Source organism: Protopterus annectens, chromosome 8.part0, assembly GCF_019279795.1.
Source record: "Protopterus annectens isolate FY-2018-M chromosome 8.part0, PAN1.0, whole genome shotgun sequence".
Lineage (NCBI taxonomy): Eukaryota > Metazoa > Chordata > Ceratodontiformes > Protopteridae > Protopterus > Protopterus annectens.
In genome coordinates this window covers 1,808,557,718-1,808,578,339 of record NC_056741.1, presented here as the reverse complement: position 1 = coordinate 1,808,578,339, position 20,622 = coordinate 1,808,557,718, and the positions used below count along the sequence as shown (strand labels likewise).

Sequence of the window (20,622 nt, the reverse complement as noted above, 5' to 3'; positions counted from 1 at the left end):
ACTTGTCATTATGTACTAAAAGAAAGTGCTACAACAACAGGCATATACATTACAGGGCACTGCAGATCAGTTATGCCATTTACCCATCATAAAGAACAAAACAAGAAAGCATGGTGGAATTTTAGAAATATCAGATGGAAAATATGGATTATTTGGTGCTCAAGGGATAGAGCATAAAAAGATTTAAAAGTACATGGAAAGGATATGACGAACTATGGCATCTGGAAAAGGTATATTTTCTTCCTTGCACCTTACTGTCCCTTTCACTCACTGGTTTTAGGGTGAAATGTGCATTGTCCATACATATGGCCTGGACCTTCAATATTTTTCTGAGCTACTGTCCGCATATCCATAGTTACTCAAAGTGTACATGCCCAATGAAGCACCATCCACAAGGCAGGTGAGCCAGCATTAGTTCTCAAACTCACCTTCCAGGGTTGGGACCTATTACGTCCAAGCTTGGTAACCAAATACAATGTCACTGACTCTGCAAGCAGGGCTCCATCTCTTTTTACAAATAAGCTATCCACATTTGTTTCTTCTTCTTTGTCCCCACATTTATTCTTTTCCTACTTGTTTTTACATTATTTTTTATTTTTTTTCCCATACATATACTGCATCATTGTATCGCTACTCAATACCATTTAGTCTTTGCAACAAGAAATTTTGTATATATGCCTTAAAAAGTTAACATTTTGCATGAAAATGTTTTGGGGCAATTTGTCAGTCATAGTCACACTTATCTGGGTCTTAAATCAGAATGTCATACATTTGTTAGTAAAACAATCAGTTTTTAAAGACTAAATAAATACATTTAGGTTTTCATTATATGCATTAAATATAAATTCAGTTAATATGGAAAATAATATCAGCATATTTGTAATTAGGATGAGGAAGGCTTGATGAACATTGCTAAAGCCTGTGTAATGACAAGAAAGAAATGTTTGTTGCGAACACTAGTAAGTAGCAAGAAAAACTTGGCAGAGTCTGCCAGTGCACCCCTTATAATACTGGTACTACTTATGTAGTCCCACTCCAATGATGTCCATAACAAGAGGCTAAGCACTCACATTGCATATTTAACCATATTCTGCAAATTACATGTCAATTAGCTGAGGCATTGTTATTCATTATGTCAATACTATCCTACCATTGCATATAATGGTGATATTGTACGCTGGCACGTGGCAGACAATGTTATACTGTGTACATTATTTATATACCTATGCTTATCCACATTACTGGACAGATTTTTTTATGCTTCCTTTCATGGGTGATTTGCATATCCTGTATAATTTCTGTTTTATTTGTACTAGTTATATTTATTTATGTTTTGTTGACATTGCTAGGGAAAGCCCATTTTCAAATGGGATTAGGACGAAAAAGTAAAGCATAAATATAATGACATATATGTGCTTTAAGATAATAGAAATATATAAACTTAGTAGATATAAAGATTAAGCATAGTTAGAATTCATCAAAAAGTTCTTATATATATGGGAACAAATAGCACATAATGCTCACTAAGTCCTTGTGCTAATTGAAAACCAGTGTTCACTCTGTAAGCAAACTGAATAATTTGTGCATCTTATAAAACATACAATGTGTCAACAGCAGCAACATCTCAGTGAAAGCAATTAGCACCACATACGCACTTTAAGGAGTATTCTTCACATAATGCTGTAAGCTATAATGAGTTTGGAATGCATAACACTTGTTTCTGTGAAAGCAGCTAATTACTACTGCATAAAAGTAATAAAATATTTGAAACGGGGAAAAAGGGCACCCTGAGGACATACTACAACCACTTTCACTGTAACTGCAGTTAGACATCAGTATGAGGCATGACATTTAATGTACAGCAGCCACAAATGCAGAAGCAGTGTGGTAAATACAGTAAAAAAGTAAACAGGCAAACCAACGTGTTCTTGCAGAAGTGGTCACTTTAATATGATAACATCACCAGAGACTTAGCACTTTCACCTTTTACAATCCAGGCATCATCAGAGTCAAATAAAAATTCATAACAGTCCCATTAATAGGCACAGACTGACATCATTTCCTGTAACATCATGTATTCATGAATAATGTACTAGTTTATGAATGACATCCATGTTATTAGAATTACTGCAACAGCAGAATAAAATACTAAGTAATAAAACCATATATATCTTGTTAAAAATTGTTTAAAAATATTTATTTATTTATTTTTTTACTGCATGTTACAGGAAATTATGTCAGTCTGTTTTTACTATTAATGTGACCATTGTGAATTTTTATTTGACTCTGATGATGCCTGGATTGTAAAAGGTGAAAGTGCTAAGTCTCTGGTGATTTTATCGTATTAAAGTGACTGCTTCTTGTGCAAGAACACGTTGGTTTGCCTGTTTACTTTTTATGACATTTAATGGGTTTGTCCTTAAACTGACACTCAGCACAAATCTGTTTCCAGAAGCTTCTGTATAAATAGGCTGATCCACTTGCATTAGACAGTGACTTTGAAGGAAGAAATGCAAGATCTAAATGTATGATCCAAATAAGTTAAAGTAAAGAACCTTCATTTCTACAACCCATTTACTGTGTAACCATTAGACTGGATACAAATCAAAAGCAACATTCCTTACATCTGGCTGGGCAGAGGTATAAAGTAGTATAATGGCCTTACAGTGGCAACAGTGCTCACAGTTCCTCACCTGGCAGCGCAGGATAGGCTGATCCTTGAAACTAACTTCCTTTATGGACTTGAAAATGATGGCGACTTGGGTAGGTCTGTCACTGGGTCCAAGTGATCCTTTCGGAGGTTGGACAGTAAAGAGTGTGTTCAGGTCAGGTTGCATTGGCTCACTGGCTTCTAGAATGAAACTGTCAAACCACAACAGAATAGTTTTGAATACATATTTGTGAAATGTTCCATAAATAAATAAACTAATCATGATAATATTTAACACTTTAGCTTCTTACATCTCTTTTTCTACATTGTACACAGACCTTGCTTAAAATTGCATACTTTTGCATATGTTTTCATCTTGTTTCCATTAACAAGCTAGTACAAAAGTCATTTTACACTGTTGCTGAATTGTGACCTCTTAGATCAGGTTGGCCCTCAGCAATCAGTATTTGTTTCATGTGCTGCCACATAGGGATTATAAAAAGAACATTATTAAATAATAATTACACATTAAGCTACAGCTCAATATCAGCTCTTTACTAGTGCCAGGCATTTACTACTAGTAGAGAAAACCCAGGACACTAGGTACTGTGGTACACTTGGCAATGGACGTGTTATAGTACACTGTAGTAATGGTGTATAATCAAAGGTGTAGCAAAGGCACATTAAAGTGAAAAGTTTTAATGAGAGTGCTCTTTGCTATCCATGCTCCTAACTTATGATCTTATTTCACAAACAACAGCATTTCACTTGCTCATCTCCTACCTGCCGGAACAACTTTTCAAAATAGGCTCAGTGCAGATGCTTTCCAAAGGGTACAATTAAAAAGAAGTTATGTACTCACCATAATGTTAAATGTTGGTAGTCCATCTCACCCTTCATTTTTACATATGGGTTTGGACCCAATCCTCAGCTCCGACTCGGCCAATTTACAAGCTGGACGACTTCTGGTTGGCTCGTGACTAAGCAGGTATCCCATGGTGCACCAGTACAATCCCCAGATCTTGTTTGCTGCTCACTATAATAACAACCATAAAAACAACCAATACTAAAAGGTCCCCAAACAAGGGCAACCAAATTATTACTTCCAGATCTTCCAGGATGGGGGCAGGAGGGTGGGTTGGTAAAAATGAAGGGTGAGATGGACTACCAACATGGAACGTTATGGTGAGTACATAACTTCTTTATGCTAGGTAGTTCGATCTCACTTTCATTTTTACATATGGGGCAGCATCCCTAGTGCCTTATTCTTGGGTGGCTCATTGGAAAATACTCTTGAGCACCGTGGAGCCAAAGGATGCTCTACCCCTGGATGCGAAATCCAATTTGCAATGTGTAATAAAAGTGAGGGTAGACCATGTAGCTGCTGCACAAATATTATCAAATGGTACCCTGGCGTGAAAGGCTACAGAGGTAGACAGCGACCTGGTAGAATGAGCCTTGATCCTGTAGGGTAAAGGTTTGTCCTCCAAGCTATAGATAAAGGCTATACACCTGGAAATCCAATTAGATAGTGTCACTTTAGAAACTGGTAAGCCCAATCTAGAGTCAGAAAAGGAAATTAATAATTGATCTGATTCCCTGAAAGCCTTAGTCCGCTGTAGATAAAAATGTAGTTGCCTATGAACGTCTAGGTGATGAAAACGGTATTCAGTTGCATTACAGTGGTTAGGGAAGAAAACTGGGAGTTCTATTGATTGGTTTAAAGTAGCATTAGAACAAACTTTGGGAACAAAGGAGGGATTAGTACGTAATGACACCCTGTCTTTGTGAAAAATCAAATACGGTGGCTTAATAGACAAGGCCTGTAGCTATGACACCCATCTAGCTGATGTGATAGCTATCAAAAACAAGGTCTTCCAAGACAAAAATTTTAGAGAAGATGAGTGGGAAGGTTCAAAGGGGGGAGAAATCAATTTGGACAACACAAAATTTAAATCCCAAGAAGCCACTGGTTCTTGCAGAGGTGGTCTCAATAGAGTGGCCCCTTTCAAAAAGGTTTTGCATGGCTTATGAGACATTAAATTGGTATCTGGAAAACCTAAGTGAAAATGAGATATCCCTGCCAATTGGACTCTGATACTGTCAGCGGCAGATCCTTGCTGAAAAAGCGCAGAAAGAAAATCCAGAATCACAGGGATAGAAGAAGTGTATGGATCTACATTCATTCTCTGTGCCCAAATAGAAAATCTTTTCCATTTACTGCCATACAGCCTCCTAGTTGAAGGTTTATGGGAGGACATAAGAATATGTGACACTGAGTATGATACATCATGAAGCCTGACTATGGATGGAACTGGAGCAGCCACGCTGTCAATTTGAGGGTGTGGATTGAGGGGTGTAGCGAACCCGACATGTGAGTCAATAGATCTGGAGCTGGGTCCAGAATCCAAGGATCGTCCAGAAGGAGAGGCTCGAGGAAGGAGAACCAGACCTGACGAGGCCAGTAAGGAGCAATGAGGATCACCGTGCTTCCCAGCTGACTGGCTTTCTGAATCACTTTGGAAATGAGAGGGATTGGAGGAAAGGCATATAGAAGTCCCATGGACCAACCGTGAGCCAGAGTGTCTCTGGGAGACTCCCCCGGAGGGGGAATGAGGGAAAAATAGCTGCTGCATTTGGTATTGACTGGGCTGTCAAAAAGGTCGCAGCAAGGCTGTCCCCATTTCCAGAAAATCTGATCCACTGTTTCCCGTTTCAGAGACCACTCATGAGGCATTAGGATTGCCCGGCTGAGCTTGTCAGCTATCATGTTGGTCGTCCCTGGAATGTGCGTTGCAACCAGAAAGTGCTGGGAAGAAATCGCCCATTCCCAAACTCGCATGGCCTCTCGACAGAGTGGGTAAGATCTGGTACTGCCCTGTTTGTTGATATACCAAACCACCAACATGTTGTCTGATTGCAACGCAATTGTCCCTAGATGAAGAAGGTCTTGAAGTGTTTGCAACGACAGAAGCACCGCCCTCATCTCCAGAACACTGATGTGCAGATGAACCTTGTGTTCTTGCCATGTGCCTTGGACAGTCCTGCTGAGATAATGCCTCCCCACCTGATCTGGGAGGCATCTGTGGTCACAGTGGCAATGGGTTGGGCTGGAATAAAGGGGGCACCCGTGACCAATTGATTGGGAGCTATCCACCAACGAAGGTCCTTCTTGCATGATTCCATCAGCAGGATAGGATGACTCAGTGGGAGAGATTGGGAAGACAGAGGCCACTGGAGAATTCTCATGTGCAACCTGGCTAATGGTACCAATAGAATTGTGGAAGCCATAGTCCCGAGAAGCTGAAGAACCCACTTCACTTTGACTTTTCACAATGGGAGAAAATGTTGAACTTGGGAGATTAAGTTCTGTGCCCTTTTGGTGGGGAGACGAGCTGTCATGTTCACTGTGTCTACCTCTGTGCCTATAAAAATCACAGATTGAGAGGGCAATAATGCAGATTTTTTCCAATTTATGGAGATCCCTAACTGAGCACAAAGTTGAATTGTGGCATCCCTGTTTTTGAGGAGTAGATGCCTGGTGGGGGTGGTCAGGAGCCAGTCATCCAAATACAGAAACACTTGAAATCCCTGACATCTCAGGTGAGCTGTCACTACTGACATGCATTTGGTGAACACCCTGGGGGCTGTGGTGAGACCAAAGGGCAGAGCGGGGAAACTGATAGTGACTGGCTCCCAGCTGGAAGCATAGATGGCTTCTGGACGTCTTGTCCATTTTTATGTGGTAGTAGGCATCCTGAAGATCCAAAGAGCACATCCAAAAGTCTTTCCCTAACAACGGGAGTAGAGACTGCAGTGTTACCATCTGAAAATTGTCCTTCTTCACTGATTCGTTCAATCTGCTGAGGTCCAATATTGGCCTTCAATCTCCAGTTCGTTTTGGAACTAAAAATAACCTGGAGTAAGTTCCGGATCCTATCTGGTCTGCTGGGACAGGCTGGATGACTCTTTTTAAGAGCAACTTGTTGATCACCAAAGTTGCCTGATCCCTGTGATTGGGTGGTACATCTGGGACACTTTTGGGATCAAATGGTGATAGGGAAAAGGGTATGATATAGCCTCTAGTAACAACTCTTTGTACCCACCCCAGTCGGGCTCCACATCAGGAGCGCTGATAAGGCCATCCTCGAAAGAAATCATGGCCTTGTTGGTATTGCAGATCGCCCCGCCTCTAGGGCGAAGTCTGCCATTTCCTCCTCCTCTGCCTATGAAGGAGGATTCACCCTATGTGTCAGGAAAGACCCTCTGGGACTTCTTGAACCACATTTTACCGCCCCTTTGACCCTTGGGGTATGGTCTGGAAGGGACAGTAAAACGCACTCCCATGGCAGAAAGCATCTTTCCTTCTTACTCACACTGAGTGAGTGTATCCTTCACCTTGGAACCAAACAATGAGGAACCATCAAATGGGGCATTGGTGAAAGTAGACTTGAAAGGTTCCGCAAAATTACATAAGCGCATCCAGGAGTGGCACCTCATGGCAACTCTGGAACCTGCTGCTCTACTCACTCAATCCACAGCATAAGAGATAAGTCGCATGGATGAGTTAACCACAGAATTTAAGGTGGACAACTGAGTGGAAATCTTGTCAGGAACTCCCTCGGTGCACACACCTTGTATGGAATCTCCTAACTCCTTAAGGAGATCTCTCTGCAACCTTGTGAAGTGCATGAGATAGTTCAGCGATTGAAGGGTAAAGGCCACTGAACTAAAAATACGCTTCCCAAATCTGTCCATCTGCCGAGACTCCTTATTTGTCAGATGAACAGATGAAGAAGTCTCCGTTAACTCCTTTTTTCGTGGCCGCCGCTACCACCATGGCATTTAGGGTAACACCCTTGGACAAGAACTCTTTACCAGGAGGGGCAGACAAGAACTTATTTGGTCTGCTGGGGTCTGGCTCCATGGTGTCAGGAGTATCCCACACCTTTCGACTAACCAGAGCCATCAGTTCGTCAAAAGGTGGAGACACCCAAGAGGCAGAAGGCTGAGACCCGAAAGCCTTCAAGTACACCAACTCCTCATCAAAAGGGTTAACAGTGGGCCAGTCGCACCTCTGCCTAAGGATCTCTAAAATGTCCACAAAGGAGACATCATCAGAGGATGACTTGGGGGACCCTTCCAACTCCTCAAGATCAGTATCCGATGTCAAAGACTCATCCTGGGAGTCAATATGTTTCCTCTTACATAACCTCTACTGGGGAGGCTCATCGGAATGATATTCCAGGGAAGCCTCGGAAGAGTGAAGGCCACCAGCCGATGGCTCCTGAGGCTGCGGGTCTCTGCAGTCTTCAAAGAGAGTAGGTGCTAAGACTGAAGTGGGTGCTCTTGGGGGAAGAGTGCTGGTGCCACTGGTAAGGGCTGGAGAATGAGATAGCATGCTCCTCATCATCTCAAACACTGACCTCTCTGGCTCCGAAGACCTCCCCCACTCCGAAGAGACGCTGGTCGGTGCCAGAGCCAGAGCTGACAGCTCTGAGATAAATGTAGGGTCTGAGCTCACCCTGGCCGAAGCACCGAGAAGAAGGCTCGGAACCGAAGAAGATTGATTTCAATCCTCCCTGTCAGTGCTGATAGGAGAGCTTCGGCCCCTAGACACGACAGATGGCACCGAGCGTATCGGGCCGAACCCGGCTCCAAGGTAGCAACAAGGTGAGATGGAGCCGGCATTTTCTCCGTTGGCACCAAGCACTCCAGCTCCAAAAGGCCAGTATGGCCCAGAGGAGGAATAGCAGACAAGAGCAAAGCTGGGCCAAGTGGCTATGGAGCCGACTGGGTCACAGCCAACAATAATTTTAGTAAGGCAGATGACTTCAGGAGTCTCAGCACTACCTTCTCCACATCTTCTTCTGAAAGGCTCCTGGAAGACCTGGAAGACATAGTTGGGGATCTTGACCTGGGAGGCACTGGAGACTTAATTGTTACGGAAACCAGTAGAGAGCTTACAGACCGGCTCTGAGAAGCAGTCAACTGCTGTATCAATAGGTTCATAGATCGGTTCCAAAACACCTGTAACCGACTCTGAGGCTGCCATGATGCTCTACTTCGGATCCAAAAGCTGAGGAGTCAAGGAGGCAGATTTGGATTGTTTCAACTGTTTTGGAGGTGGCTCCAAGACACCAGCCAGTGCCATTGAAGGCCTTTTTGAGGATTTTGATTTCTCAGACTTAGAGGAAGCCGAAGAACTGGATAGTGCTTCCTCAAAGCATGGTTTCAATAGACCCTTGAGTATGAGTTTGTTCTTCCTTTCCTGTAACACTCTAGGAGAGAAAGCATGGCAGAACAAACACGACTCCTGTAAGTGGATGGCCCCTAGGCAGTAGACACAGCTACTGTGGCCATCTGTTAAGGACATCTTTTGAGAGCATTTCATGCACTTTTTGAACCCAGAGGGTTTATGCTCCTTATTTTCCTTAGACATATTACACACACACACAACCCAGAAAGATTGAAAAAGAGAAAAAGAAGGAGGAATAGATCCTCTAACTAAAACGGGCCTAGCCCTAAGAAGGAGTTACATGAGGACTAGGTCCTCTAACTTAAACGGGCCTAGCCTAGTGTAGAGAAAGCTAGCTAAAGGAGTTACACGAGGACTAGGTCCTCTAACCTAAATGGGCCTAGCCTGATGAAGTGAAACTAGGTCTTCTAACTTAAACAGACCAGAAAGGAAAGCCCATGCACACAAGAGAAACCGTAAATGACACAATAAATTTCTATATTCCTAAGAAAAAAACAGGTAGTATACTTGCAATCCTAGTAAATTCACAAGCGGATCCCAGCCAAAACAAACAATGTCAAATCAGCAGAAACTAACTGCCAACGGTGACCAAAAATGGTCAGAATAACAACAGACAAGACAACAGAAGCCCCTGTTGACTAAGAGCGGAAAACCGCCAAAAACTCTACCTAATAATCAAAAATTGAGCAACGGCGCCTAAAGCTAACTGGCACACAGGATAACAATAACAACTAGTAAACTTGGTTGCACTCAAAAAGGGCAAGCAATACAACTGCCTAATATATTAGAAACACTAAATATACAATACAGGTTCTAATAAAGTAATGAATACAATAGAATATAAATAATTTTGAAAAACTTAGCTAGAGCCAAGAGAAGCACAACCAAACTCATTGATGTGGCAAATGAGATCTGGGGATTGTACTGGTGCACCATGGGATACCTGCTTAGTCACGAGCAAACCAGAAGTCTTCCAGCATGTAAATCGGCCGAGTCGGAGCCGATCATATGTAAAAATGAAGGTGAGATCGGACTACCTAACATTTTTATTTACTATTTGCTCATTGAGAAAGTGGACTGGTCTAATACCTCTTCTTGGCCATGACCCAAGCTCAAAGAGCAGAAAATGCATCATGGTCTTTCTTATCAAAATTATTCTATACAGAATGTGCATACTGCATAGTTCAGAAAATAATTGCAAGATTTAGTGCAGGTAGGGTAAGATTAAACGATCCAGTCAGAAATGAGCGAAAAAAAAAATATGCATGTGTGTGTATGTATGTAAACACACACACACACACACGTGTGTGTGTGTGTGTGTGTGTGTGTGTGTGTGTACATACATATATATACACACACACACACACACACACACACACACACACACACACACAAAATGAAGGCTAAGAAATGCATAAAATACAGTGCACTCATACATAAACTCCTGTGTACATGTGAAAAAGTGAAATACGCACATATATGCAATATTAAGGGAATGAGAAAAGTTTCTTAAATATATGTTATTATTAATAAGATAGGATGATAGGCTGACTAACCACTGTCATGGTAGCCTCTGCAGGTATATTTATAAAAGAGATTCTCTTTAAGCGCAACTTTGAAACTTTTAATGGTTTCTAGATTTTTGATGAAAGTAGGCAAGTGGTTCCGGTTAGCAGGTCGCAGTCTATAGAAAGATGTCTCACCTACAGCAGTTTTAAATGGAAGGCATAACAAAGAGAAATTGCTACCCATTGTACTTCTGAATGCATAAGGAATATCTTGTAAAGGTAGTTTCATGGCGACTGTGTTCTAGAAGCTTGCAAATTAAAGTACTTAGAAGAAAAGTGGCCCTATGACGTACTTAAAGCAAATTGGAATTGTTTAGCAAATTGCAGTTGTTGTATTGGGAGGTGGGGGGGTCTGCTAATAAAATGAATCTGCAGATTTTATTCTCAGCAACATATCTCTCCACTGTACAGCTTTTTGCAGAATGTCCAGATTTTTGCCTCATATTTTTGGTCTGTACATCATAACATTTTTGTTTTTCTGGCAAATCATTAGGATTGAAGTCACTAAATAATGACATTCATTTGAGTTGCAGACTTCATATTATTTGAAAAATGCATGTAAATACAAAAAGTGCCATTCTAGCAACTTTAAAAGAATATACGAACCAAGTGTCCACCACAGCTGTTAACATAAAAGTCTTTTATACAGAATACAAAGGATAAGCGCTTTCACACAAGGTTGTGCTTCATCAGATCCATTAAATAAAACTTGTGAAATCAATTATATAGTAACACACATATAAAACAACCAATAAAAGGCCTTCATTAATTACTGATGTATACTTCGTTTTTTTAAAATGGGTTTTAAAGATACAGCAGCGTTAATGCCCGGCAGTTTATCTGCCTGTAGCTTAGCAATCCATTTTGTCTCTGCAATTTCAAGTTTATTATTAAAATCTCCTCCCATCTTTATTCAAGTGTAATAATTGTAATACCTTAAATTCAAAACTATGTCTGCATTGCATAGAAATATGGGGTCTATATTGTAACATCGAATGCTTAAAACAGCGAACAATGTTGCTTCGACACATTTTCAGCGAAAGCTGAAAATGTTGAATCCAAAGAACAGCGATTTCTTTCCTAGGGAAAGAAATTGCTGTTCCAACCCCCGGAAAAAAAAAAATCACATTACACACTTCCAAACACATACACACATACCCAATCCTAATTATACCCCCCAAAAACCAGTAAACAACTAAATACACATATGCACATAACCCAAACATACATTTAACGGAAAAAAAACAGTAAACATTTTAAACCATATACACTTACCTTAACCTGCACCCTAACCCTAAGGTCAGTAACTCTCACACATTTACATAAACAGCTCCAAACACATACACACTTACCTTAACCCTAATTCTACCCCCAAAACAAAAGTAAACAACTGAAAACACATTACACACATAACTCAACCATACATTTAACACAAAATATAAAACAGTAAACACGTTCATACATATGCACTTACCTTAACCTGCACCCTAACCCTAAAGTCAGTAACAGTTGCACAAACACACTCGGGAACTATACTGGACAAGGGACCATACTACACTTCAAAACACGGCAAAACAACAAAGCAGTCAAGCGACTTCTTTCCCAGGGAAAGAATTCGCTGAACAGCTGCTTCGCTGTTTTGCCTGTTCGCTCTACGTGTCGACAAAAACGCATTCGACATAATGCGTTTTCGTTGTACTCATAGGAACCTGAAATATGTTTAGCCAGAGCATTAAGCAAATTCATGCATTTGATGTCCCCTTGGTGTTGTAAACTTTGTTCCTTCAACATCCTCACAGTCTTCCCTACATAAAACGAAGTGCAGTTCCTGCACTTAGCTAAGTAGATCAGACCCTTGGACTTGCAATCTGCATAAAATCTTGGCTTAAAAGAATAATCTAAGATGGGGGTGCTTGAAATCAATCTCATTAGAGATATAACTACACGCTTTACATAATCTACACGGAAACGTGCCAGCACGAGCTGAAACAACAGTAGACATAGTAGTAGGTTTATAACAAAGCTGTCTTTTTAGTGATAGATTATTCTTAAATGTATAGCTAGGCTTATCACCTACAATCCCCTTTACCTTGCCATCAGAAAGTAAAACAGGCCAGTATTTACTTACTATATCACATATTTGGTGGATATTATTACCATAGGTCAGCAACAGCCTAAGTTTACTACTTGAATGGTCAATATTATTAGATTTCGTGGATGTGTATGATAGATTAAAAAATGGTTTACCTTTATCAGGATGCACCAAATTAACTTCATCTAAGGTACTATCCAAAAGTTCTTCCTTATATCCCCTGCTAAGTAAATCTCCTTTCAAATTAAATACAGCTTCTTTGTACTCACTTTCTTCTGTATGCAATCTAGACATTCTCAAATATTGACCCTTAGCAATATTGTTAAAAATATGTTTCAGATGCATACTTCTATAATGTAGAAGTGCATTTTTTCTGCATGATTTCCTAAATAGGGAACTACATAAAGCACCATTAGCTAGTGTGATCTTAGTATCTAGAAACTCAATAGAAGTTTGTGAGTGATTCAACACAAATTTAAAACAGTCACTATTAGATTCAAGGTAGTGTACAAACTTCACTTGTGTTGGCGGACTGGGAGCGCAATGTAGTTCTATCTAGTCACGAATATTAAGCACAGCTTTTATACTATAAAAGATTCGTGGATGATATTTTTATTCTATGGCAGGGTGCAGAATGTGATCTTTTGAATTTGCACTTCTACATTATAGTTTGATTATTATAAATTGATAAACTACGTGCAGATTCTAATATTTATTCTCAGACACAACAGATTATAGATATATTTAGAAAATCTTATGCAAAACAGTTTGGCTCCACAAAAGGGGTGTAAGTTGTCCTAGTGACATCCAGGTAATCACAGATATTGGAGTCAAATTAGATTATATTGAAAAAGAACTGCGTAAACTGGATCCAACAAAGTGCAGGGAGGAGACGGAATTATTAACAATGACCTGAGAACATATGAGCAAGAACTTACAGTACGATATAACAGAAGTAAACTTGATATATTACTGTGTAGCTAAATTAATAACTGATAAAGTTCTACCACAAGAACACTGGGTAGTGAGGGAAAGGAAGGAGAGAAATTGAATACCATCATGGAAATATTGAATAGAGAAAACTATAAACCAGTTAAGACAAGAAGTGTCACTGTTAGAAGATTACAGAAGTTGGAATAGATCAACAAAAATACTAAGAAAAATAGATGTGATAAAAGCAATGCGCAGTATTAGAACAGATCAGGTTCTATCATGCACTATTCCAAATAAACTAAAAATTTCAGCACAGGCAGAAAGACTTAGAAGATACAAAAATAAATATAAAGGAAAAGTACAAAATAAGCAATTTATTGATGATCCAGAAAAGTTTTATAGAGAATTGGGAAATAAGTTAAAAGGAATTGAAAGACTGCCAAAAAAAGAAAAAAATAGATACATTTTGGAGAAGTATCTATGAAGATCCTGTGGAACATAACAAAGATGCTAAATGGATAGAAGAAGTTAAAGAAAGAATAAGAAGTTATGTACCTACCATAACATTCCATGTTAGTTGTCTTCTTCTCGCCTTCTTTCTTGCTGGTTGGGTTCGGAGCCGATCCTCGGCTCTGACTCGGCCATCTTCTGAAGCTCGAGAGCTATTTACTGGCTCGAGGCCTCCCCATATCCCACAATGCCTGGTGCTAGATCCCCAGATCTCATTTGGTAGACCTAACTACAGACAAAATATAAGGACACCTGTCCTAACAACAAATGTTTAGCTACAGAGCTAAAAGGTTGAGGGAACAAACCAGATAAGACCCAGCCAGCTAAAAGGAACTCAGAGGGCAACTCTTCTCGGTCTATTAGGATAGGGGGATGGAGGGTGGGACGCAAGAAAGAAGGCGAGAAGAAGACAACTAACATGGAACGTTATGGTAGGTACATAACTTCTTAATGTTAAGTTGTCTGTCTCATCTTCATTCTTGCTGGTTGGGACAGCGTCCCTAGCACCTCAGTCCTGGGTGGCTCATCGGAACAGACTCTTCAGCACAGTGGAACCAAAATCAGCTCTGCTCCTAGATGCCACATCCAGCTTATAATGAGAAATGAATGTATGGGGAGTGGCCCATGTAGCTGCCGCATAAATGGCTTCCATTGGTAATCTTGCCTGAAAAGCTACAGAAGTGGCTAAAGCCCTAGTAGAGTGGCCTTTTGGTTTAGCAGGGAGCGGTTTGCTCCTCAATTGATAAATCAAAGCAATAATAGAAGTCAACCACCTAGACAGAGTTACTTTAGACACTGGTAGACCTTGTTTACCTTCAGCATAGGACAGGAAGAGCTGATCTGATTTTCTAATTTGTTTAGTCCTATGCAAGTAGAAACGTAACTGTCTATGAACATCCAGCTGATGTAATTTATGTTCAGCTTTGTTGGAATAATTTGGGAAGAAGACCGGAAGATCAATGGACTGATTCAGATTAGTCTCAGAAGGTACCTTAGGAAGGAAGGAGGGATTAGTCCTGAGCGAAAATCTGTCATTATGGAAAATTAAATAAAGAGGGTGAACACAAAGGGCCTGGAGTTCAGAAACTCTTATAGCTGAGGTAATTGCCACAAGAAAGAGGGTTTTCCAAGATAGAAACTTCAAGGAACATGAAGCTGGGGGTTCAAAGGGGGGCAATATTAGGGAAGCTAAGATCAAATTAAGATCCCACGGAGGCGCCTTACTGGGGGCCTGAGCATAGTAGTCCCTTTAAGAAAAGCTTTGCAAAGCTTATGGGACATAATATTAGTTTCAGATAGGCCTGTATGAAAATTTTAAATTGCGGCTAACTGAACTCTAATGGTGGCAGAACAGGACCCAGCCTGAAAAAGTTCCGCTAAGAAATTTAAAACGTGGTGGACAGGGGCTGAAAAGGGATCTATATTTTTAGACTCTGCCCAGCAAGAGAAACGTTTCCACTTACTAGCATAAGTTTTTCTGGTGGTAGATTTATGCGAAGATAATATGATTTCACGCACCGATTGGGAAATCTTCGGAAGCCTGGCTAAGGTTGGAAGTGGAGCAACCAAGCAGTGAGGTTGAGAGACTGAAGGGATTGGTGCAGCCCGCCCGACTGATGGATCAAGAGGTCTGGTACTGGGTCCAGGGCTGCTCCAGGAGGTGATGATGCAGGAATAGAAACCAAATTTGTCGAGGCCAGTAGGGGGCAATGAGGATCATCTTGCATCCCAGCGCAGTAGCTTTCTGTATTAGTTTGGGAATCAGGAAATGGAGGGAATGCATAAAGAAGTCCCTGAGGCCAATCGTGGATTAGAGCGTCTCTGGAAGGGTATCCAGGAAGAGGGAGGAGAGAAAAGAAACTGTCGCACTTGCTGTTGAAGGGAGTGGTGAAAAGGTCGCAGCAAGGCTGACCCCATTTGCGGAAGATTTGGTCCGCCACTGTCTGATTGAGAGACCACTCGTGCGGCATGAGAATTGCTCTGCTCAGCCTGCCCGCTATAACGTTGGACTTCCCAGGGATGTGCGTTGCTATCAGAAACTGCTGGGAAGAGATCGCCCATTGCCAGAGTCTGAGTGCTTCTCGACATAGGAGGTAGGACTTGGTTCTGCCCTGCTTGTTGATGTACCACACTACCGACATATTGTCTGTCTGAATTGCAATGGTCCTGGTGGGAAGAGAGTTGTGAAGAGTTTGCAATGCTAAAAGCACAGCTCTCATCTCCAAGACATTGATATGCAGATGATACTCGTGGGGTTGCCAGGTGCCTTGGACTGTTCTGCCCTGAAAGTGTCCCCCCACCTGATCAGGGAGGCATCCATGGTCACTGTGGCTACTGGAGGGGGAAGAACAACTGATGGGGAAACCATCCGCCAAGCAAGCTGGTCTTTGCATGTCTGTGTAATCATAATCATGTGAGACATTGGAAGTTGTAGAAATGACCATTGGGTGAAAAGCAACCACTGAAGAATCCTCATATGAAAACGAGCCAGGGGACTAGTATGATCGCTGCTGCCATGAGGCCCAATGTCTTTAGGACGAATCTGGTCTGTATTTTCTTGCATCCTAATAACACCTGTACATGTCGGCGAATATCTAATACTCTGTGTAACGGAAGTCTCGCTGACATGTCTTTTCTACTTAAACTTGCGACTATAAAGGTTATAGACTGACAAGGTGACAATGCAGACTTTTCGAAATTTATTGTGATACCTAGCTTGGAGCAAGTTTGGATGGTGTAGTTCCTGGCTCGTAGCAGCTGATGTCTGGTGGTAGCAGTAAGGAGCCAGTCGTCTAGATAGGGAAACACCTGGAATCATTGACATCTCAGGTGAGAGGTAACTACTGCCATACATTTGGTGAACACCCTGGGGGCTGTGGTGAAACCAAAGGGCAGAGCTCGGAACTGATAATGACTGGCTCCCAGCCGGAAGCAGAGGAATCTTCTGGAGCACCTGTCCATTTTGATATGGTAGTACGCATCTTGAAGATCTATGGAGCACATCCAATTGTCCTGACCCAAAAAGGGTAGAATGGACTGAAGCGTGACCATCCGGAACTTCGTTCTTTGTACAAACCTGTTTAGTCTGCTGAGATCCAAAATGGGTCTCCAGTCCCCTGTCTTTTTTGGTACCAAAAAGAACCTTGAGTAAATTCTGGATCCTTGCTGGTCTGCTGGGACACTTTGGATGGCTCTTTTTTGTAGCAGTTTTGAGATCTCTTGCACTGCTTGTTCCCTTAGACTGGGTAGAACATCGGGAAGGGATTTGTTTGACCTTAAGGGGGTATGAACGATGGGAATTCTGTAACTTCCGGATATGATAGACTGTACCCATCTGTCTTGAGTTATGACTTGCCAGGCTTTTGGGTACAGTGATAATCTTCCCCCGACTGCCTCTGAAGGCGGGCAGCCGGGCAGCCCCTCAGGGATGCTGGAAGGGCTTGTCAGAGAAGGAATCTCTGCTGCCTTGATTTTGCGGGCCCCGTCTGCCTTGAGGGCGGTGTCTATTGTTGTTCCCTCCTCTGCCCCTGGAGGGAAACTCACCACGTGTGTCAGGCATGGCTCCCTGGGGTTTCTGGAACCACATTTTCCCACTTTTCTGACCTTTGGGGTATGGTCTAGAAGGAGTGGAAAAACAGACTCCCACAGCAAAGAGAGTCTTGCCTTCCTGCTCACACCTGGTAAGGGTATCCTTCACCTGTGGTCCAAAAAGAGCAGAACCATCAAAAGGGGTACTGGTGAAAGACACCTTAACGGGGTCCGTAAAGTTACATAACCGCATCCAAGTGTGCCTTCTCAAGGCCACACCTGTGCCTGCAGCTCTACTTGCACCATCGGCCGCATAAGAAATGAGCCCCATGGAGGAGTTCACTATTGAATTAAGAGTTTCCAGCTGGGAGGTAATCTTATCCTGGGCTCCCGCAGCTGATGGATCTTGAAGGGTATCTCCTAGCTCCTTAAGGAGATCCCTTTGAATGTGGGTAAAATGGCACAAATAGATCAGCGACTGCATGGAAAAGGTCGCTGAGGAAAACATCTGCTTCCCGTATCTGTCTATTGTCCTAGACTCCTTATTAGGGGGATGGACAGGCGAAGAAGTCTGAGCCAACTCCTTTTTCGTGGCCGCTGCTACCACCATAGCATCAACAGGGACACCCTTTGTCAAAAATTGCTTGTCTTGTGGTGCTGTGATGAATTTCGTGGGCCTTCGGGGAGTTGGTTCCACTGAGTCTGGGGCTGACCACGCCTTTCGAGCCACCACTGCCATCAGTGGATCAAAAGGCGGAGACACCCAGGAGGTGGAGGGGCAAGAACCAAAAGCGTCTAGGTATACCGACTCATCCTCAGAAGGGTTAAGGGTAGTCGAGTTCCCCCTCTGCCTAAGCATCTCAAGGATGTCTGAGAAGGAGACATCTTCAGAGGGGGACCTCGGGGACCCTTCCGAATCCTCTAAGTCGGTATCCAAAGTGACAGACTCATGGGAGTCAACATGCTTCCTCTTACATTTCCTCTTTCGAGGGGGCTCCTCTGAATGATCAGGGGAGGCCTTGGAAGAGGAAGACACGCCCACTGGGGTGACCTGGAGCGCTTGTTCTCCTCGCTTGGGGTCTGGAGGAGGGGCAGAGGCAGACGCAGGCACAATGGGGGGAGGAGCCGAAGAGGCAGATCGTGGGGCTGACTGAGGGGCCAGCACACACCTCATGATCTCGAAGGCACCCCTTCCTGGCAGAGAAGAAGGCTCAGGCTCCAAAGAGACCAGAACCCCCCCCCCCCCGGCACTGAGAGGGATGGCTCCAAGGCCGATGTAGGAGCCGAGCTCACCTGCGCCGAAGTTCCGAGAGGGAGAATGGGGTTGGACAAGGGTTTGATGCCACTCGCCCCCTCGGAACCGACGAGGGAGTCTTGGCACCCAGATCCCTCCAAGGATGGTGCCATGGAAGTGATCGGAGCCGAAGGAACCAAAAGGGTAGGTATCGGCGCCGACGGTTCCACGATCCGAACCCCAACCAGCTCCGGCTCCGAACGCAAGGGGTGAGTTGAAGGAGGAACTACTGTAGAAACAGGCAGAGCCGAACCCTGATGAGGGGGGGGCTGGATAGCATTTTAGCCAGGGACTGCGATTTCAGAAGTCTGCTCACCATTCTCTCCAAGTCATGGTCAGACAGTCTCGAAGACCGAGAAGAGTGAGATCGGTGACTTTGCTCCGACTGTAACAGAGGCAACCCCGGAGCTGAGCGAATCGACTCTAGGGATGGGGACCTAGAATGCTTTCGGCTCCCTGAAGGTTCTGACACCAGGATCGGAGCCGACTGAGAAGCAGGTACTTCGGGTTCCGGCCGGAACCGAAGTCGAAGCAGATGCCACACCCGACGATGGTTCCGAAGTGGGAGCCGACGGCTTTGATGGTTTCCCTGGCTGAATCTTAGCAGGTGACCCTTCAGGTTTTAGTAATCCTCTAAGGATTAACTTATTCCTACGCTCCTGCAGGACTCTTGGACTAAAGGCGTGACACACCGAACAAGAGTCCTGCAGGTGTAGGGTGCCCAAGCAGTAGACACAAGAAGTGTGACCATCTGTCAGAGACATCTTCTGACAGCATGAGTCACACTTCTTGAATCCCGATACCTTCGTATCTTTGGACATCCTGCAAAAAGGAAATATCCCAGGAAAAAAAGGTCAACAGTACAACAGTAGGTAACAAGTATAAAAAAACCCGTACACACAAAAAAACCCAGTTACCACACCTTAACAATGCACACATACACTATAACTATAATATATATCTACTAGAAAATAGTAAAGTACTACAACTATTTCTACCTGAAAACACTACAAAAGGTATTTAGAGAACAAGGGTTAGCCTCTAATTAAAAACGGCTACCTTGAAGAGAGAAAAAGAGAGGGGGGGGGAACTCTCTAACAGTAAAACGAGTTTTCTAAGGGGATGGGATAGATCTAAAAGTAGAAAAAAACACCACAGTTGAGCAAAAAAGCACCTTTATATAACACAGAGCTTTCAGGTTCAACACCCTTTCTCAATGCTTCATACAGGTCCATTAGAAAAACAGTTTTTTAAATAGGAGTCTAATACAATCACATGACTAGCAGCCCAAAAGTCATATGATCAGAAATACATTCTCAACAAGTAAAAATACATATATAAATACATATAAAGATGCATATAAAAGAAATCTCATAACAAAATTTCAAATAAAATTTCAAACAATTATAAAAATATACTTGTTTTCTTAAAACATTAAATTCAACATGTTATTTCAGTTTTGTACGCTGTATTCTAAGTAATATTGGCTTCAAGGAAACATCAGAATTTAGGCCAGGTAAAGCATCAGCTGACAATCTAATATTCCACTCAAACTCTCTTATTTCAAGTGAATTCCCTAAATCTCCACCTCTATCAGATGCATAAATATTATCAATGACCCTAAATTTAAAACTATGATTCAAGCCGCAGGCTTTTATATGTTTAAATAAAGCATTATTCTCACATTCTCTTCTTATCTCAGACTTGTGTTCTATTATACGTTCCTTCAATTTTCTAGTTGTTTTCACTACATAAAAAGAGGAACAAGCAGTGCAGGTCACTAGGTAA

At 42.4% G+C, this 20,622-nt stretch overlaps 1 protein-coding gene across 1 annotated transcript in view; it reads right to left on the bottom strand.

The window, feature by feature from the left end:
• Positions 1 to 20,622, bottom strand: part of HYDIN (HYDIN axonemal central pair apparatus protein) — a 6,673,197-nt gene that overhangs the window by 2,015,747 nt on the left and 4,636,828 nt on the right. Inside the window, exon 55 of the mRNA XM_044079523.1 lies at positions 2,694 to 2,862. Coding sequence (XP_043935458.1) covers positions 2,694 to 2,862 — 169 coding nt within the window. The remainder of the gene's footprint in view (positions 1 to 2,693; positions 2,863 to 20,622) is intronic.